At 31.1% G+C, this 21,855-nt stretch overlaps 2 protein-coding genes and 1 pseudogene across 5 annotated transcripts; 2 read left to right on the top strand and 1 right to left on the bottom strand.

Moving 5' to 3' along the window:
* Positions 1 to 317: 317 nt before the first annotated feature.
* Positions 318 to 7,435, bottom strand: LOC124938039 (carnosine N-methyltransferase-like). 4 transcript variants are annotated; one of them, XM_047478403.1, is made up of 18 exons: positions 7,187 to 7,433; positions 6,755 to 6,827; positions 6,246 to 6,289; positions 5,429 to 5,471; positions 5,087 to 5,278; positions 4,879 to 4,971; positions 3,763 to 3,834; positions 3,081 to 3,125; positions 2,882 to 2,961; positions 2,667 to 2,731; positions 2,515 to 2,581; positions 2,329 to 2,442; positions 1,787 to 1,860; positions 1,505 to 1,602; positions 1,284 to 1,343; positions 1,117 to 1,185; positions 967 to 1,020; positions 318 to 660 (listed from the first exon to the last, which is right to left on the bottom strand). In XM_047478403.1, the coding sequence occupies exons 1-18, from the start codon at positions 7,294 to 7,296 to the stop codon at positions 583 to 585; spliced, it is 1,431 nt and encodes a 476-aa protein (XP_047334359.1). In that variant the 5' UTR covers positions 7,297 to 7,433; the 3' UTR covers positions 318 to 582. The 4 variants fall into 4 exon arrangements, 3 of the variants coding, with proteins under 3 accessions (XP_047334359.1, XP_047334360.1, XP_047334361.1); XM_047478404.1 differs by having other exon boundaries at positions 4,882 to 4,971; positions 7,187 to 7,432; XM_047478405.1 differs by lacking the exon at positions 4,879 to 4,971.
* A 6,189-nt stretch (positions 7,436 to 13,624) lies between these two features.
* On the top strand, positions 13,625 to 17,592 carry LOC124939838 (annotated as a pseudogene).
* Positions 17,593 to 19,483: 1,891 nt separating this feature from the next.
* On the top strand, positions 19,484 to 20,288 carry LOC124939946. Its single transcript, XM_047480410.1, has 2 exons — positions 19,484 to 19,657; positions 19,749 to 20,288. The coding sequence occupies exons 1-2, from the start codon at positions 19,610 to 19,612 to the stop codon at positions 20,232 to 20,234; spliced, it is 534 nt and encodes a 177-aa protein (XP_047336366.1). The 5' UTR covers positions 19,484 to 19,609; the 3' UTR covers positions 20,235 to 20,288.
* The last annotated feature ends 1,567 nt before the right edge of the window (positions 20,289 to 21,855 follow it).

Consider the following 21,855-nt stretch of genomic DNA (forward strand, 5'->3'; position numbering starts at 1 on the left):
CCAATAACAAGCTCAGTTTGAAACACAGATCATACTACTTATAAATTATATTAATATGAAAATACCATCATCAAATGACTTGTATTTTTGTTTGTTTTAACCGGACTTCTATTTTTAGATTCATTCACTTGAGATATCTTGCATGTGTTAATGTATCTGGTTACAACCTAACTCTTGGGTTTTTTCCCATTAATCATTAATTTTAGATAACCCAATTTAATTTCACTAATACACCAATAAGATAAAATTATAAAAGCCCAATCCAGAAGAGCAATTATATGCTGGAATCATATTTAGCCATATCTGGAGGTTAAATATCAACATGAAAAAAACTATATATTATAAATATCATACAGGCAAGTAAATTGAAAGAAAGTCACACTTATCATGAACATCCACAAGGTCTCCTTTGTTTATCAATGCCAGTTTTTCAATACTGTATCTTCTTTTTCTTCGAAAGAAGGATACCTATAATTTAAACCTGGAAAATGCATTATTAAGCCATTGTCTAACAAATAAAAAGGACACCAACATTGTAATTTGCTACAAGCTGCACCCTCATCTAACTCGTCCGATCTCTGTTCATGTAGTGGCTTGAGTTTCCACCGCCACTCTTGATGCCTTCTTTCTCATAGTCCAAAAGGCAGCAAAATATCGGTTCTGCATGTAAATGTGGCGGTAACTACACTCATAATTGTAAATAATAATGGATGTTGAATATAATGTTTGTAGCAACTATAACTGCAAAGAAATCAATATAGCTCCCTACATTTGAAAATTTTCACTTTCTGAAATCATTCTTTATTCACAGTTATACAAGGCATGGAATAATGTCCTTAAAAGTATTGAAGATATTTTTTAGGCTTTCATAGGTCTGACATGAAGAATTACCAAAATGTTTTAACTTAACCAAAATGAAGAAAAATGGTTAATCTATACAATCTTTGTTAGTTTGACAACACTTACTTGCATCATAGAACGTGGGTTTGTTGTGTAGGTTGCTTCTATCGTCTTTTCTTTCTGTTGTAAAAAGATCAAACACCCAAAAAATTGAAAATATTATGGTCTATTATCAATGCAGCAAAAACAAAAATGAGCAGAAGTTGTTATTATTGCCTCCAATTCAAACCCATAATGGAAAGCAACCCTCTTCACTTCTTCCAGGCTTAGTTCAACAGACATTTCCTATTCGACATTACAAAAACCAAAATCAATTAGCACAATAACCCTAGAATCCAACCCCAAGAACGTGTAACTGACTCTACATAGCAAAAGAAACTTACATCTTCTTGTCCATACATATCAGCAAAGTGATAAAGTAGGGGTCCCAAATTTATCCAGACCTGTATAAATATATATATATATATATATATATATATATATATATATATATATATATATATATATAATATATACACACATGTATATTATCACATATCTTATTCATAATGATATAGAGTTAGAAATAATTAGTATAACTAAGAGAGGACATGAATCTTCTTACTCCCCCATCTTTGAGTAGTTTGGAGATGATTTCAATGTATTCAACTATGTTATGAGCTGTATCTATGAAGAAGCAAGTGACAACTGCATCCCAAGTTCCTGTAATATAGTTTTGTCTGAGTCAATATATGGTTGTTTCTGCATGTCTTAAATACATTAAGATCATAGCTTCTGACACTATATGCTAAAGATCGATAATTTCATTCAAGTACCAATATTTTCATAAATTCAGAGTTACATGAACATTTGTGGAGAAATAGTGCAAAACTACCAGCAATTTTACCTGCTTGACTTGGATCCTTATATACTTCAACAAAGTCACCGCCACACATAGAAAACCCTTCCGTGATTCCTGCGCTGTTTCCAAAGGAAGTTAATAATTTATGTTGTTAATCTATCTTAGACATTAGCTCTTCAAATGGAACAGTAGCTTCTTATATCTCACTTCTGCTGCCCAAGTACAATAACATATTTCCTTCAACTCATCATGACAGTAAAGCTGTACTTCTAAGCATGATAGATGCAATAAACAAATATATATATAAGTAGTTGTCCATATGATTGATAGACAATATGAAGGTGAATACAATTTTCATCAAAACAAAGATTTTGCTTTGTCTTAAATTCTTGCTGATGCTACGAATGAAGATTTGGTTCATAATGTTAAGCAAGAACATAGAAACATAGGTGCTAATTCCACATAAATACACAAGACATACTTATATTGCAAAGGTATACGTCTAAAAAATCAATTAGTTAAAAAATATGGAACAATTGAAATAAAATAAAATAAAAAACATTACAAAAAGAATTTGAGATAAATACCTTGCTGGATGTATATCTGGCATAGAAACTGGACGAAGTTGATCCCTGTCTGAAAGTGCATTGCAATTGCTATGAATCCAAGGATATATTGTCCACTCACCAGCAACCTGGGTACTTTACAACACAAAGATGGGTATAAGAAAAGTTGTAAAAACAGATAACTAGAATACATTATTCTGCGCTTACTAGTTAAGAATATAGCTTGAGCAAATCATCATGTAATAGGAAAATTCATTTCCCTGGCAAACAAAGCCTGGAAAGTAAAGAGAAACACCAGTTCTTTAGAGATTGGATATATTGCAAAAAAAAAATGATAATGAACCAACCACAATTCTTACCAAGGCATGAAATTTCCAAAGCCAACCTACCAAGGCCAGCACCAGGTACTAAGCAAGAAGGAGGACTGTTTACGAAAAATTTGATGTTATGTCAAGGAATAAAAATGAAGCAGAAAAAAAAACGGTAAAAATGTACAAAAGATCTCAGCATGGCCATTTTTTTTTATGTAAACACAGACTACTATTTTTATATTATGATTTCCCAAAAGTGATACCTTCCTGCACTTCGATTAGGAAATTGACTTTCTAGCTCTTCAAGAATGGGTTTGTAGCATTGGTCACGTTCAATCTTCCCCTGCATCATATAAGAGGCTTGAGCATAAGGAAATTCACAACTTAACATTATGATCAGACTCTTTTATCACTGACTTATCCATGACATCATCCAGAAATCAGCAAGTAAAGAGAGAGTACCTCTGGTGCCCAGTCTCTAACTATATTCCTGATAATACATCGAACCTATCAGTTAAGAAAGATTGGTAACAGTTTTAGACATAACAAGGAAACCTTTTTCAAGGATCAGGGATAAACATGGGAAAATATGTGCAAGTCCATAAGCACTAACAAACATGATGAGAGTAACTTGTTTCATTTGAACCTGTTTGTGGGTCAGTATCATCCTTACAAATTATTCTTTTCCACTCTTTTAGTTATTCCATCTTGTCAACCTTTGATTAGATTCTCTACTATTTAAAAAAAAAAGGAATCATACAGGTGGGGAATAAACTATGGATCTGCAGCAAAACTGTTTTTGCATTCTACTTATTGAATACACTACTTTTTAAAGCTCTAAATTTCATGGAGACTGTTATTCATTCCTATCTATTCTTTTGAATAATATCCCTCTCCCAAAGTGAAGAAGTGTAAGTTGTTAATATAATATGGATTTTTTGTGACAGATGATATGAAACTGTCAGCAGAACAATCCAAACCTGCTGCAATTTTCATTAGATGTAAGCACAAGAATAGGACTGTATAAGAATTACAAGGGGAATCCAAAATTGTTGGATAGTCTAAATATACGAATGAATCAAAATTGTAATAGAAAAGTTCAGACCAGTTTGACTGGAGCCCAAATTCCATATGAAAGAATTACCTTATCCACGTCAACCATGGGAACATGTGACTGAAGTGATGGATCTAGCCAATCAGGGGATGACGAAAATTCCTGAAATCAGAAAGGTGAGAATAATTAAAAACACATTAAGTGTAACGTCTTAGATGTCTGCTTGAATCATTAGTAGCATAAATAAAGGGTTTTCATAGAAACATTTTTTTTGTATCAGTCCTTGTTCTCTATGATTGTCCGTTGTCTGAAATCGTTTTGTTCTAAACTGAATTTTCCATTAGTGAATATTTTTTCATGTTTTTCAATTCATCATAATATATATTTTTTTGGAAACTGAATATTTTGCAATCCTAGTGAAATCTTAGAGAGTAATATATACTAAATCACAATTGCTAGAAGCAGAGTTGATATTGCAGCTTGTCTACATCCCAACTCTTTCTTCACAATAATTACTCTTACAAACATACAAAAACAGCTGTCGTGACCTAGGGGTCGTTTAGTATAGGTGTGTTTGAACTTACACCTTAAGAATGAATATTGCTTTAATCTCTAATTTGATCTATCATAAAATCTACACTCTGATAGCACATGTTATTCAGACATTTGATTTCTTTAGTTTTATTAATGTTTTATAAATATTATAGCATCACAAAGTCCTCAATTATCTCCAACTCAACCAACCTCCTAAAGGGGTATTCTACTAATTTCTACCTAAGTTTTCAATTGTTCAAAATGTTGCATTTTGATTGTTGTTCTTGTTGTGTGAAAGGGCTGGTGTTTTCTTTACTTTGCAAAACATTTGTAAAGACACACTGGGACTTTATTTTAATAAAATGGCACTAGGCAGTTTTCCAAAAAACAAACAATTTCTACCCAGCGGAGATGCAAATGAATGCTTAAAAATCACGTTCTCTCTTTACCAAGTACATTGAATAGAAAACTGTCTATGACCAAAGAAAAACAATAACACTGAAATGATATATTGTGCTCCTGTAACTCAAGGTTGGCTCTATTTAACGTGCTGGAACACCAAGATAAGTATATAGTGATGCTTGTAATCAGAACTTAAGGATTAACTGGCAGCTCAAAAGAAGATGAGACTCCTATATCCCTGTTAGAATTAGAAACTTCCATGCACACAACTACCTGTTGCATATTTTTAACACAACTGCCTCCAGCATCATCCACAGAAAGGCTTTCACCATTTATCCCAGTAACATTTAACTTATTCTCCTTCTGTCATCATCAATGGAAGTAAGTTCCAAAATCAAATAACAAATATAGTAGCATATCGTATCACTTTTTCAAATGAAACGACACTTAGATGCTATAGAAACTCATTGACACTAACCACTTCTGGCAGCCTGCGTGCTACATCCTTTTCATCTACAGACTTAGCCTCATCAATGCTATGGTGATGTGATTTTTCTTCTGACTGACAAGAACGAGCATCTTTTTCTCCATAATGCTTATTAGTAGTCTTCAACTTTTCATGCTCACAAATATCAATGTCTTGGCTCATATTAAGTGGGGGATCAAAAGCCTGCAACAATTAGAATTGTTTAAGGGGCTATCATATCATCAAAGGAAAGCTCATAAGACGGCAGGACCAAATAAATTTCTCATCCCAAAGACCAGATACATAAAAGAAAAAACCAGAAGAAAGAAGAAGAAAGAAGATGTTCTAAATTACCTGAAGCATCTGAAATATGAATACTGAATTCTCAGATATACACCTGTACAATAAGAAAGAGAGAGATCTAATAAGACCCAGCAAACAAGTTAAACTAAACACAGATCCACAACTTCTTTCCTTTTAGCCTTATAACTCAATCATCTCCCAGTTTATCCAATAAAAGCATTTCCTCTTAAAATGTTCCCGAGGACAAGATAAGAGGATCACCCCATCTCAAGATGAGATAAGAAGCAAGGGAGTGCTAATTATGAGAATTCTCAATCTTTATGAACTATCCCCAAAAGAATTCTCATTTACCCCATTGTGATACAGATTTCTCTGTCATTTTTAAAGCTATTATCCATGAATTTTCTAACTCCTTATCTACGTACTTTTAAAATATAAAAATACTCACCAAGTCACCATATCCATCACTAGAGCCCAGATCATAATCCAAATATAACCAGTCTTATCTAACACCAAATAAATGTTCAAAACATCCACATTTAATGCCACCAATAATCTCATCCAAACATGTCCAGAATAAGATTAAAACATCCATAATTGGATATTTGTATGCTATAATTAGCATGGAAAACAATACATTAGACAAATGTGTTCTTGGACACCGGATCAGTGTCAAACGCACGTGGTCTAGTGAAATGGTCATCTATCAAAATTCAAGGCTAAAATGCCTGCTTTGTTATTCAAGGGTAAAAGTGTTACACAAAACCTCCTTAAATTAACCTTTCATAGGACGTAATAAGATTATAATGGACAATTAGCAACATGTGCTTTCAGTTTCTGATAAAAAGTTAAAGCAAATGACATGTACCATCTTAATTGTTGGAATTTCTGAGGAAGGTGAGAAAGCAAAGCCTGCAGATAGTATAAAGAATGTGTTAACCGCCAAAAAGTTTTTAATATCAAGAAATATAGAGGACAACTTGTATGCCCGTGTTTAAACTTAGCTTTTGAATGAAGGTCAACTTTTCATTAGTTATCAAAAAGAAAGAACGAGAGGGGCGTTCAAGGGGTTACAAAGGAGAAATAAAAACACGAGTACATAAAAGTTAGATTCCAATTAGATCAAAATAGTTCCATCCTGTGTTTAAACTTAGTATTCTCAAATAAGGAATAAGTGACAAAAACAGTGAAGCGTGAATTACAGTTCCTAAGACATTCATAACAACACAAATTTCAAAGACATGGTATCTACTATCTAGTTAAAATCAAGCAAGACTTTGACTTTCTAAAGATTGGTCTTCTTGTTGTTGTTGGCATGGAGTGGAAATAAAATACAAACTTATTGAGAGTTGAGAAACCAAGTAGAAAAGATAATACCTTGTGAGAAAGAGGAAGCTTTTGGAAAGAGAGCTCGTATCTTTTGACATCCTCCTCTGAAGCCTCTGGATAGCTGTGCAACACATCAACAGGGAAGTTGGTGTGCATAAGGTTTTCTATGGAATGGAAACAAACAGCATAGAATACATAATTTTCTTTATATAACTGCATATCTTAACAGGAAAAATAGAAGAGGGTAGTGGGCATATATATATATGATTTGAGGAGATGAGAAGAGTATTAAAGGCATTTTACAGTTGATGTAAGACTTGAAAACCCTTGACATATCATTTAAGGAATACGATGAAAGTTTGAACGAACGAACGATCATGAATTTAAAGGGGGTAGACAATCATCTGAAAAGAAGTATTCTTGGTAGAGCAAATATAGAAAGAAAGAAAGAAGATAAGAAATGGATGGAGGGGAAAGTACTTGAGGTAAGCGCTAATAATACGGCGCAAAGATTTGACTTCAAGGGCTTCATCTAACTTTCGCCGTCGTAGCTCCTCCTCCTCTTCCGATCCAATACTCATCATCGACATGATCTTCTTCTCTATCAATCTATCTATGAGTAATGACCAGACCGTCCGTGTACTTGCTGCTGCTGCTGTTGCTTACACTGTCTCTCTACCACAACACTCAGGAGACTCAAATTAAATATCGCCACTTCTCATTTCTTCCATAATATTATTCTTATTATCTTAACACCTGTTTGGACTATAACGATTTACAATCCAGCCGCCGGCCCAGGATAAGATATTATATATATAATTAATAATGTTTAATTTTAAATTTTTTCGATGGTCAGGGTTAAGAGTTTGAGATTAATTTGGATATTTATCCGAGAGTAAATGAATATTTGTGACGGATTGTGGGTTGACATGTCCATAAATTTAAAATGATTAAAAATAAAATTAAAAATATTATATGTATGTTTCGAATATACAACCTAACAAAATAAATACAACATTCTAACCAATTGTAATTGTGATGTGATTTGTCGAAAGATATAGACATATATTAATTGAAGGGGTTAAAAATATGAATCAAATATTTGATTAACCAAAATGCGAGGTCATGATGTTAAATATTAAAAAAATATGTATCAAATATTTGATTTATCAAAGTGAAAGTGTAAGGTCACGAGAGATAGATTATTAAAAAAAATATGTGACAAAATCTGTGAGAAGATAAATTGTTTTATTGAAGTGAATAAAATGTGGAAAGAGAAAAATCTATTTTTTATTTTAATATATTATTCATAATTTATTGAAAATTTTAAATATTAAATACCTATTATTATTATTTATTAATTTATTTTTATCTGTGTAGTACTGGATTATTTCTAGTTTATTTTAGTTTTAAATTTTTTGGATAAAATTATAGACAACATGGTTTGACCTTAATAATAGTTTCTAATAAACATATAAATTGATGATCCCTTGGTTTTCTAAAACTAAATCAATAAATTAAGATCATCAATTTTTTAAATGATTTATTTTTCATAATAATTTGTATTCTTAATATGAATTAAATTGCTAATATCATGAAAATAAGATAAGATGTTAATATTAATTTAATTTGATTAGAAAGTAGGAAGGCCTTATATATGCTGCTAACAACATCAGCTACAAGCTTAGAAGGTAGGCCGAGCTCTACTACTAAAACTAGGATATAGGCAAAATCTAAAACAAATTAAAGAACCATTTCCTGTTCTACCCACCTTTCAAACAATTTTTCTCAAACTACCCACCTTTTCATTCACATTCCCAAACTACTCACATTTCTCTCTCTAAATCATTAATCAACCCATTAATTAACTCACTTTCTATCTTAACCTACTAATTAACTCACTCTCTCTCTCTCTAAACCCATTAATTAATTCCTCTCTCTTTCAACTATTAATTAATATCCTCACTTTTAAACTATTAATTAATTCAATTGAAATATATTATATAAATATTAAAATAAATAACACATATGTTTTATTTTTATTTAAATCTATAAATATAATATATATAGTTCAAATTAAATACACTAAATTAAATAATTTAAATAGCTATTATAAATTAAAATAAAATAGAATACATTACATAAACGATAACTTGAAATAAAATATATTACATAAACATTAAAATAAAATACATTACATCACAATAAAATACATAACATGAACATTACAATAAAATAAAATACATAATAAATATTAATCACGTTCAATATACAATAAAATGCATATTTTATCTTTATAATTCAATTTTTTTTTATATTTGAAACTGCGACGTTTAATGACTTTCAAAATGGTCAAACTTATTGTCAAAGGTCAAGAGAATTATTTGAAACTGTTGAGAAAAAAACATCATCACACAAGATTATTCCATACAATGAACAAAGAGGAGTCTTCGAAATCGTTACTGCATAATACAGAACCATAAATGAATATTGGAAGGGTGGTAACAAACATAATGTGGATTTATATAGAGGTTTTTGCTCTTGTGGAAAATGGAGTAGATATCATAAAATTGAATTATAAAGATAAAATATGCATTTTATTGTATATTGAACGTGATTAATATTTATTATGTATTTTATTTTATTGTAATGTTTATGTTATGTATTTTATTGTGATGTAATGTATTTTATTTTAATTTTTATGTAATATATTTTATTTCAAGTTCCCGTTTATGTAATGTATTCTATTTTATTTTAATTTATAATAGCTATTTAAATTATTTAATTTAGTGTATTTAATTTGAACTATATATATTATATTTATAGATTTAAATAAAAATAAAATATATGTGTTATTTTATTTTAATATTTATATAATATATTTTAATTGAATTAATTAATAGTTTAAAAGTGAGGATATTAATTAATAGTTGAAAGAGATAGAAGAGTTAATTAATGGGTTTATAGAGAGAGAGAGGAAGTTAATTAGTGAGTTAAGATAGAGAGTGAGTTAATTAATGGGTTAGAGAGAGAAAGATGGGTAGTTTGGGAATGTGAATGAAAAGGTGGGTAGTTTGGGAAAAATTGTTTAAAAGGTGGGTAGGAAAGGAAATGGTTTCAAATTAAATTAAACCTTAAAAAAACTGACGGAAATAATTATAAACTAATCAAGTTTTGATCAGATTATAATTTTATCCGTGTCGAATATACTTGTTTTAATATTTTTTAAGTATATGTTTTTTAGCCTGTATAAATATGTTAATTATTTTGGTTTAAGATTTCAAATCTTAGTATACACATATTTTTATATATTTAATATTTTTTTATTTTTTAAATTCATTTTAATTTAATTAATATTTTAATATATTTTCTTTTAAATTAAATAATTATTTTATTATTAATTTATTAAATTTTATTCAAAAAATGTTTTTCTATAATTTTTCATTTTTTTAATTTATTATATTATATATAGGAAGATGAAAAATATTACCGATACTATAGGTATATTGAAAATATTTTACCGTAATATATCGAAAATATAGATACCGAAATTATTAGTCGGTAAAATTATGAGATTTTTTAAATTTTGATATATCGAAATATACCGAAATAAAATTTATAAATTAAAATATAATATATATATATATATAAATAAAAGGAAATAAATAAATTTGATATTAATTTAATTATAAAAATATAATTTTTGAAAATAATATCAAAATATAGTTATACTGAAATATTATTTAATATATGTGATTTCTACTTTACCGATAAAATTGAAAAAAAAGATTCAACTAAACTTTCAATATCCTTGAGTGGTGGAAATGAAGTGAAACTTAGTATTCAATCCTTTCAATTATTGTCAAATATATTTTTGCAATCTCAATGTTAACGGTTTAATGAGTCTACTTTCATAAAAGTACAATGAAACATTTTAGGAGTAGTTTAAGTCATGGTGGAAACATTGATGTTTACAAATGATTGACTAAAAAGAAAAAAAAAAATAACTTATGAAAATATCCTACCATGGTAAATTTAAATTGTTTAAGAAAATTGAAAGAATTGAAAAGAGTAAAATTTTTATTTATTAAGTCTAAATTAACTAATATTTATTATTATTATTATCTAACCTGAATTATATTATTAATTTATAAAACAAATTTGCAGATATAATTATGTCAAAGACCGTTATGAATTTCACTCTATCACCTTCACTTTATTACTTGAAAATTATACTTATGTTTATTCCGGTTAACTCTATTTTTTTTTAATTAATTTTAAATTTTAATATTGGTTAGTTTTACCAATATTAGATTTTAAAAAGAATATTTTATTTATAATAAATATCTTTTTTATTTTATTTTATTTTATGTAACATTTACATAATAATTATATTAAATTGATTTTTTTAATTTAAATTAATAGATTTTTTGATATCAAAGGTATAGTATTGTACCAAAATTAAGGTATACCAAAATAAATGTAATGTAAACGTATGAATTTTATATACCAAAATTTTTGTAAAGTATAAGGTATAGATAAAAAATTAAAGTATATCGTACCCAAACACCCATATATATGTTATTTTATTACTTTATTATTCAACGAGAAATGATTGAGAATAAAATTGGGGGAGAAAATATCTTGGCTCAATATAGTTAAATAAAGGGCAAATTACCTGGGCGGCCCTCGAACTATCTCGATCGCTCACTTTTGGCCCTCAAATTAATTTTTGAAACAAATCGCCCCTTCAACTTTTATAAAAGGTCTACGGCTCCGGTGGGTTCCCTTAACCAAGCCACTGCCTATGAGTCGCCGGCTCATTCTTCAACAGGCACGCGGTCAGAGCCCCAGGCCCTTCCGTCAACTTTTTAGTTAAACCTAACGGTTTAAGTTTAAAATATTATTTTTTTATATATTATCTTTAAACTTATATTTTATATTTATAATATAATTATTAAAATCGCTTATATATAATTATATTATATATATTATTATTAAATTTATATATATTATAAATCTTTTATATAATAAAAATAATATATATTATTTATTTTTATCAATATATATAATTTATATATAATTATTTTAACTAATTTATATAATATATATTTTTTAAAATAATTAAGTGTTAAAGTATTTTAGGTAGTAGTATTTTAATATTTAAATTATTTTTTAAAATATATATTATATAAGTATTATATATAAATTAGTTAAAGATAATATATATAAATTATATATATATATATATAGATAAAAACTAAATAATATATATTATTTATTTATTATATAAAAGATTTAATAATTATATAAAATTAATAATATATATATATAAATTAAAAATATAGTTAAAGATAATATATAAAAAAATAATATTTTAAACTTAACAGTTAGTTTAACTAAAAAGTTGACGGAGATGGCCAGTAGTGACCTTTATAAAAGTTAAAGGGACGATTTGTTTCAAAATTAATTTGAGGGCCAAAAGTGAGCGATCAAGATAGTTCGAGGGCCGTCCAAGTAATTTGCCCTTAAATAAATAAATAATTTTATTATTTTTTTTTCATTCTCTCCTCTCAGTAAATTCATTTATCATGTCTTTTTCATATATATATATATATATATATATATATATATATATAAAAAATGATGCTTAATTTTAAAAGTGTCCGGATTATCGGGTTGAGAGCTGTGGTTAATTTGAATATATATGTGAGAGTAATAGATATTTGGGTTGGATTCTGGGTTGACCCGCCCATAAACTTAAAACGGTTAAAAATAAAATTAAAAATGCTATAAATATGTTTCAAACTCGTAACCTAACAAAAACAAGTATAACTATTTAACCAAATAGGCTAATAACACATTATGTTTTTAATTTAATATCAAATTTGATGAACGCTGGACATTTTTAACTAACTAATATATATATATATATAGTATATATGATATAATATAAGTATATTTAATTTTTAAAGTGTCCGGATTGTTGGGTCGAGAGTTATGGTTAATTTTGGATATATACTTGAGTAGAGATGAAGAAATTACCGATATAAAGTATATCGAAAATACCGTACCGTATATATCGAAAATATCGACTTTTAAGGTATACCGAAAAAGGTAAGGTATGATACCGATACCAATATTATTGGTACGGTAAAGGTATGTAATTTTTAAAATTTTAATATATCGAGATATACCGAAATACCGAAATAGTATTTATAAGTTAATATATAGATATATATATATATATATATAATATATAATACTATAAGAAAATACTTAAATAGATTTGAAATTAATTTAATTATAAAATATAATTTTTGAATAATATCAATATATAATTATACTGAAATATTATTTCATATATGCAATCTCTACCTTACCAATTTGATTGATTTTTTTTTTAAATTAATATATTTTTTAGGTATCAAAAGTATAATGCCCGATACCGTACCGAAAATAAGGTATATCGAAATTAAAGTAGTGTAAATGTATGAATTTTTTGTATACCGAAATTAAGGTATATCGAAACAAGGTATACCGAAATCAAGGTAAGGTAAATGTATGCATTTTTTGCATACCGAAATTTTAGGTAGGTATAAGGTATAGATAAAATTAAAGTATACCGTACCGACCCACCCCTATGTGAGAGTAAATGGATTTAGGGTCGGATTCTGGGTTGACCCGTCCATAAAATTAAAACGGTTAAAATAAAATTAAAAATGCTATAGGTATGTTCGAATTCAAAACCTAACAAAAATAAAATAAGTACAACTCTTTAAATGACTAGCATAATAACACTTTATATTTTAAATTCAACACCAAAATTGATAACGCGAGACGTTCTAATAAATATTTTTTTTTCTTAGTATATATTGTATGTTAATTTTCTTTAACGATTAATCGATAAACAACGAATCGATTTCACAAACGATCAAACCGATCCGACGTCGTTTGACCCTCAACCATGGAAGAAAGATTTGGAAAAAACCGACGTTATCAATTGTGATAATTTTTCAATGAAAAACCGGACCGAATGCGCTCTTACGCTCCAACTACAACTATAAGTCAGTCAGGAACCTAACAGTAACTACAAAGCGAAGAAGGAGAGAATGACAAGAAGATCTACAATTCACTGAAATCTCTCTCCATCATCATCATCATCATCGCTAATTAGTGTGAGATTACCACGCTTACTTGCTATGGCTTCCAATGGAGCTTCTCCGGTCAGTTTGTCCTTCCTTCCTTCCTTTCTTTCTCTCTTCGTATTACTAACTAAATCCAGCTCTGAGAATCCGATGTTTTGCAGACCCACATGGAAACCCAGACCAATCTCGAGAAGATCCAACGCCATTTAGCTTCTACCTCCGGTAGAAACCTATTGAAGGGTCCTCTTCTCAAACGATCAGAAACAGTACCCTCTCTTTCTATCTTCCCCTTATTTTAGAGATGACAACTTAATATGTTGATAAAAAAAAAAAAAAATAGTCTTTATTAGAGCCTATGGATGTCAAGTTGTTGGCTTTTCAGTTTAGTTCGCAGGATTAAATAGTCTTATTGGAGCTTCTATTGATATTATAACCTAGAAGAAGAAGTAGAACATGTGTATAATTGTCCACTGCATATTCTCAACACTTGCCATCTTCAATTGCTAATGGCCAACTAACTTTCCATCATCTGTTGTTCTTTCTACATTGTGTAAGGAGTTGTTTTTGTTCTGATAACAGCTGAGGAAATGGAATGAGAGATGGATGATTCTAGATCCTACAACTGGAAAGATGGAGTACAAGTAAGATGCTTACATCCACATTCATCTACAACTTAAATGTAATACTACTAATTCCTCTTTGTCAATTTCCTTGCATTGTCATTATCTAGGGTAAGGAGAAATGAACCGGCTGTTAAAGGAACCATAATCTTTGATGCCAATAGTACAGATCGCTATATCTCCTGCAAACTTCCAGTGAGTTTGTTGTCATCAGATTGTTCTCTTTTTCAATTTTAATTTTTTATGTTGAAGTTTATTCAGCTTGCAATCACCGCAATTTAGTGGGTTTTTTTCCCCTTATTTCAGTGGACTTCCAAAGTATGATGGTTGCTGGTTTCTGTATCCCTTGAATATGTTATTCCACTTCTTATTCCTACTTCAATACTTTGTCCTTGTTCATTTTGTTGGTGGAAGTGGGGTGGGTCTGGGACGTGGGTATTAAGTTTTTTCGATTTAGACTGTTCTTAATGTTCCTGGAAAATACCATCATTGCTGGTTCTCAACTCTATTGATTAGATATTGGGGACACCACAGAAAAAAGACTACTTCCTCTGTGCTGAAACCACTCCTGGTGCAGCTCGAGCTTGGGTGTCAACTTTACAGTAATTCTCTTCATGATATATTCATTAATATTGTCATTAAGTAGCACAGTTTCATTTCATTGGGTAGCTAAAGGAACAATTGATTCATATGTGGTGTTCTATTATCTGTGTTTCCTTGTATTAGTGCTTCGCAGTTGGTTCTGAAGGCCCACAAGGAGGCGGTCAATTCTTGAGTGGAAATGGTACTTCAAAGTTAGGAACAGTTGCGACTGTAGTTGCTGCTTGCTAATTCAACAGCCTTGGAAGCTTCTAAAAGAAGTTGAGGGCAGCAATGCAGGTTGCCATGAGACTGCATTAGGTGCATTGATGAGCAGACCAATTGATGGCCCTATGGATGATCTCACAGTTATGAAGGTGTGAAATCTGCCGTGCCTACTTTACATTACATATATCTTTGATTTTTCTTTATTAAGGTAAAAGTATTATTTACACTAAAAAACGAGAGCACAGAGTGACTACTTCCATGCCTCAAAAAGGATAGCACAAATATGCTACTATACTCTCATGCATCCCAAATGAAAAATTGGAATCCGTAAAGATGCATAATCTGACTATTGATCATCTCGATGACCAGTTTACTGCTGGGGCTGTAATTGTCCTTGTAAAAATCCATATATCTTGTTTAGTTGTTGTGATTTATGGCCATGGGTCTTCATGTGTAGGATGGCTATACATTATGAACTTGTAAATCTGGTTCCATTTTTGACCTTTTCTTAGTACTCTTAATTACAGTCTAGCACTGTGCCTGCTTAGGTTTGGTGCTGCCGTTGTCTCCCTCTCTCACACTCAGGCTGATGTGATAGGAGGAAGCACAAATATGAATCCTTTTTAACTCCGTGAATTGAGTGGGGTTGTAAACTGTATTCACTGGAAATGTCAACGGGACTGGTCTAGTTTACAATAAAGAAAACGGTTGTAAAAAATAATATTGTCTACAAAAGTTACGTCACCAGACTAAAGACTGCCAAAATGAAGAGGCTTCTTCTCGTGAATTTTAAAATCTCTTAGTATGCGTGATAATTTTTCTTAGTAATTAAAAAGTCTTTAAATAAGGTTGCATTATATTTGGGAAATATCACAATCTGGTTTACCGTTTTGGACTCATCTTAGAGGGTCGTTCCATGTCTGCCTATAAAAGACCATCTTTGGTATTGATGAAGAGGGGGAATATGTTGAGAATATATAACATTTGAGCTTTTAAGCTGGAGAAGAAGATTTGTCTTCTTGTATTTGCTCTAAACTCGTCAATTCCTTGGAGTGTTGGAGTCGAGTCTTGGTTATCTCCTATTTTCCTAATAATTATGTGAAGATATGTACACGGAAAGAATTAGAAAAAAATGCATCATCAGTTATTTCTCACTCTGAGCAGGAAACTCTAAGGGTAAAAGACGAAGAGCTGCAAAATTTAGCTAGAGATCTTCGAGCTAGAAATTCAACAATAAATGAGATTGCTGGAAATTATGTGAAACTGCAGAGGCTGCAGAGGCCGCAGCATCTGCTGCTCATATGATGGATGAACAAAGGAAAATTGCTTGTGCTGAGATTGAGCGTTTAAACAGAAGTTCAGAAAAGAACTTGGAATCATCTATGCAGAAGGTATACGGGGTTCTTTTCCTGCCTGTAATGATGTAATCCTTTATTAAACATGTTAACCTAGTTTTTTCAAGTGATATATTTTGAATCTTTAATTATGAGAAATTGATTTTGTATTGCAGCTGAAGGACTCTGAAGAGAAGTTTACTGTTTTAAGCAAAGAACGAGATGAACTAGTTAAGCAGAGAGACTTGGCTATTCAGGAGGCTCATTTATGGCGTTCTGAACTTGCTAAATCCAGAGAACGAGTTGTGATATTAGAAGGAGCTGTCTTTAGAGCCGAGGAGAAGGTTAGAGTAGCGGAGGCAGATAGCTGAATCTAGAATAAAGGAAGCTGCACATAGAGAATCATAATGCATTAAAGGAGAAGCATGAGCTTCTGCATACATCAAAATATTACAAGAAGCTCAACTTAAACGGTTAGTTTTTGATGATTTCTTTTTTATTCCTCCATTCTAGTTCTAGAAGAATAAAGAGAACACCGAATAATTGTAATAATATTATTATGATACAGACAACAAGTTGACACGGATCAAGTATTTGAAGAGGAAAATGGAGTCCAGTTCAGATATTGCCTGCAACTAAACATGTGAATCCATGCGAAGAAGAGAAGGTGGACAAAGCATGCTTGAGTGTTTCTTCTAGAGCAAACCCAGAAAGCTATATATCATTTGGCTGTTGTTAGTGAATTAGTTGATACGATGAGGCCTGTTGGATATGGCGAATGGAATGATATTCAAGCTACAGAGGCACAACGACATCTGACATAGAGAAATTAGTCCTCCCCAAAGAGCAGCCGTGGATGAGTCAACCAGCTTAGATATATCTGTGTTAGCCAACCATTAAATGGTCATTAACATTGATTTCGAATTGCGTATTTGTTTACGTGGCAATGATATATAATTTGGAGTATATGATTATCATTCTTGTGGTGATTCAACTCTTGATTTTAACTTTTTTTTTCAGTAAATGGGTGATGGATAAATGTGGATTATGAAGTTATATTTTGTTTATATAGTTATTGACATTGACGATGTTGATTGTAATAATATTGAAGTTCAAGGTCTCCTACATGGTTCTCATCATTAACTACATGGTTCATGTATAAGAGATCAATAAATAGCGATTTTACTATAATAATATAATAATATATTTTGTTCTCATCAATTTTGGCATGAAAAGAGAAAGAGATCAAATAAATAACAATTTTAAATAATAATAATAATAATAATAATAATAAAAAAGTTGTAATACTATTTGATTTGTCTGTAACTTGTGCGTGTAGAAAGAAAGTAATCCAGTTAGGATCTCTTGTCTCAAGAGTTGTGTAGAGTGAATGTTGAAGGGTAATGCTGCATATATTTTTGATGTGACACTTGAGGAGGTTTGGTTGCATGCAGTGAGAAGGAGAGAGATGAAACCTAGTAACATGAGTTCTGAAGCCGCCAAGCAAGCAAGCAAAACAACATTTATGAAATTCACCGTACGTACATTAGTGAGACTGACTGTGGATGGATGGTTGGAGAAGCAGCAAGCAGGAGGGAAAGAGCAACAAAGAGTGTAAGTACTGAGGCAACTGACCAGGTGGGTGGGAGGTAGTCAAGGCCCCAACGCACTTGTTTATTATTATTATATTTGTTACTTGCAAGCAAGCAAGCAGCAGACCTGCTGTAGCCTTGTAGCCTGTACCAAACAACAACAAGGATACACACAGCTTAAAGAAACTAACTGATAATGTCTTCTTTGTCTGTCTCTATTAATGCAGGTCCAACTTCTTCTTCTTCATTTGTTCTATAGAGATATAGTATTTGGTTTTAGAAAGGGGGGCTGTTGGTGGAATATGGAACAGCAAAAATGGACTTTGTACAGAGATATGGACTGACTGACGGGGCTCAATTTATAAGAAATTAACAATATTTATTTATTTGTTTATTATAATGTGGTAGACATCTCGTTCTCATCACATCAATCATCAGTTAGTTTGGGGACCCTGACTAATATATTATAGTCTTAGAATTAATGAAGGATGGTTAGATAGATAGTTAGTTGAATACAATTCTTTCTTTCTTATCTTTCTTAGAAGAAATTATTTAGATATATAATACAACACAACAACAAGACTGCTTAGAAGAAAAGCCCAACCAATTGTTTCTATCCATCCATCCATGTTTCTAGTAGTGTATTTATTTTTATGAACAAGAGCATTGAATTTATGGGCCAAAAGTCCAAGAAATGAATAATAATAAATAAATAAATAAATATAAAATAGAGATATGAAAATGTGGTTAAAAGTTGAACCACAAAAGCTTGATCCCACTTTTGTAGAATGAAAGAGAAAAGATATGCTTTTCACACACCTGGCCTCTCTTTCTTTCTATCTATCTATCTATCTATCTTTCAAATCGCAAGAAAGATGATGATTGCTTCCTTCTCACAAGCTCTCCTTTCTCTTCTTCTTCTTCAACAACCACCGCAACTTGCTGCTGCTTCAGGTTGTTACTCTTCATCATCCAATTTGAAACAGTCGGCGACGAGGAGGAGAAGGAAGCACCACAATATCAATCTTGTGATGAGAGTCAGAGCTTCTATTCCCAAGAAGCCAACGACGACGAGAATTGCAACGAGACGAATGCGCCCCCGACAAGGAGGGTTGGTTGGTTGGTTATAATAATAATTAATTAATTAGGTATTAAAGAGTATTCATTGAGTCCTGGATAGCTTAATGTGAGTGAATTGTGCTTGGATGATTAGATAGATGCCATAGAATAGTTTTAGGATATTGCATATGGTTTGTTAATAATTAATTAATTATTAGATCTGATGGATGGATGGATGGAATTGAAGTGCAGGTTGGAAAGGTGAGACAGGGAGTGGTTGGCAGGGGATAGACAAGAGTAACGGGGGACATTCCCGCCTAAGAAGCGGCGGTGTGGACGGGATATGTTTGAGAAGGACACAGCTGGTCAGACCAACATATACCCAATCGAGGTACTTACTTACTTACTTACTCATTAATCAATTTGAATTAGGATTATTGATTATGATTTGATGATGAGTATTTATTATGATACAAACACAGCCTGCAATTTACATAGCTGAAAGTGCTATAAGCTCAGGCAGTGCAGGTTCTTCCTCGGAAGGAGCAGAGAACACTGCAGCCGTTGCAGCAGGTTTTGCTCTCATATCTATTGCACTAGCTTCATCCATATTACTCCAACTAGTGAAGAAGACCACCGACATTCAACAACCACTTGAACAACAATACTCTGGCCCATCCCTTACTTACTATATCACTAAGTTCAAGCCTCCTCCACCACAACCACAACCCAAATTCTTCAAGCCCCACAACCTCAATCTCCTCCTTCTCCTCAATTATCACTCCTCCTCCTCCTCCGATTCAGCTTCAAGACGACTCCTCCTCCTCCTCTACCTCCACCACACTGCCTTAGCTACTAGTAAATATATATATATATTTGTACTCAAAATACTCATTGGGTTACCTACCTACCTTATATATATATATATCTATGACTATGATCACCTCCGTCCATTGCATATATTATGAGTACTGATTCCGAATCAGAGTTTTCATCACCTTATCTATCTATCTATCTATTACCCAATTTTACTCCGTACTTACTTACTTACTTACTTAGTTCTTTCTATTCTAATGCTTTATAATCCATATCATTTTCTACTCAGGTTACTTCATTTTTATTTAACATTGTTTTAAGCTGGTACCATTTTTTAATATACTCATACACAACGTCGACCATAGACTGCATTCTAGTTTGATCCGTATAATTTGAAGTAGAAAATAAACTATAGAATATATAAATATGTATATATGTTGTTGGTAAACAGTGAATGTGTAATCATCAATAAATAATAAGAATAATATTAACTTCCCAAAATAATAATAATAGTAGTAACAAAATAAAAACAATTGAAAATTGAAGGAAGGTAAGCTTAATTAGTGAGTTCGGATTTTAATATAATAATAATAATAATAGTGTTCATTTCAATTAGCTTGTTACTCTTATTATGATGACTCTCACAACTTGATCTGTTTCTTAATTAGTAATATTTTCTGAAACTCAAATTAAGGATATCCAATAAACCATTCCAGATCTTCTGTTACCGATTGCCGTGTTCCCCTATGGCGGACCAATCAGATTGCAGCATTATTATTTAATAATAAATCAATCTGGGCAGGAGACGGAGGGAGGGAGAATCCGAATCCGGGTTTAGGCCCGGGTTCACACCAGACGCCGTTAACGGAAGCGCCTTTTAACGCCAGGAAATAATATAATATTCAGATGATAACAGATAAGATATCTTCGCTCTGATCTACACGCCCGTTGCCATGACCCTCATGTAAACCCCGCATACCCACCCATGAGAAGAACGCCTGCCGTTCATGAAAATACACTTACACGTCCATGTAAGACCGAATTGACAGGGATATTATATTTACGTTTATTAATATTAATTTAATTTATTAAAAAACACATGCAGCGATATAATATTCGCTTCAATTAATTCATTCAATTTTTTCTAGGAATTTTATTTAATTTTTATTTCATTTTTTGTCTTGGAGACCCTCTGGAGCGAAGATAGTATTTGCTTCAATTAATTTTAATAATTATATTTCCGTTTATTACATATTATTCAATTAATTTATATAGATTTTTTAATTTTATTAATTTTGTTATTTAATTTTTTTTGCCTCGAGACACTCGGAGCGAAGATATATTTGCTTCAATTAATTTAATAAAAACATCATGTAAACCCCCCAACCCACCCATGAGAAGACCGCCTGCCTACCATGGAAAGACACTTACCCGTCTATGTAAAGACCACAATGACATGGATTTTATATTTCCGTTTATTAAATATTAATTCAATTAATTGAAGATGACATGCAGCAACCGAACAAAGCTTCGCTTCAATTCCTTGGGTATTTTTATTTTTTTATTTTTTTTTTCCGTTTATTAATAAATGTTAATGTAATTAATTTAAATTGACAATCAGTAAACGACCAAATATTCGCTTGAATTTTGTTTTTCGAGTAGACGATTGAAAGCGAAGATTTCTTATTTTCAAATAATTTTAGCCTGACGTTCATGTAAACCACCTCCCTCCATGAGAAAGCCAACTTGCCTGTCATGTAAATTCACTTACCA

Source organism: Impatiens glandulifera, chromosome 5, assembly GCF_907164915.1.
Source record: "Impatiens glandulifera chromosome 5, dImpGla2.1, whole genome shotgun sequence".
Classification (NCBI taxonomy): domain Eukaryota; kingdom Viridiplantae; phylum Streptophyta; class Magnoliopsida; order Ericales; family Balsaminaceae; genus Impatiens; species Impatiens glandulifera.

Coding starts and splice junctions, on each gene's coding strand:
- LOC124938039 (XM_047478403.1), bottom strand. CDS start 7,296: ATGTCGATGATGAGTATTGGATCGGAAGAGGAGGAGGAGCTACGACGG. Junction 6,828..7,186: donor ATTATTAGCGCTTACCTCAA/GTACTTTCCCCT, acceptor TGTGTTGCACAG/CTATCCAGAGGCTTCAGAGG. Junction 2,582..2,666: donor TTTGGAAATTTCATGCCTTG/GTAAGAATTGTG, acceptor TTTACTTTCCAG/GCTTTGTTTGCCAGGGAAAT.
- LOC124939946 (XM_047480410.1), top strand. CDS start 19,610: ATGTTTGAGAAGGACACAGCTGGTCAGACCAACATATACCCAATCGAG. Junction 19,658..19,748: donor CCAACATATACCCAATCGAG/GTACTTACTTAC, acceptor ATACAAACACAG/CCTGCAATTTACATAGCTGA.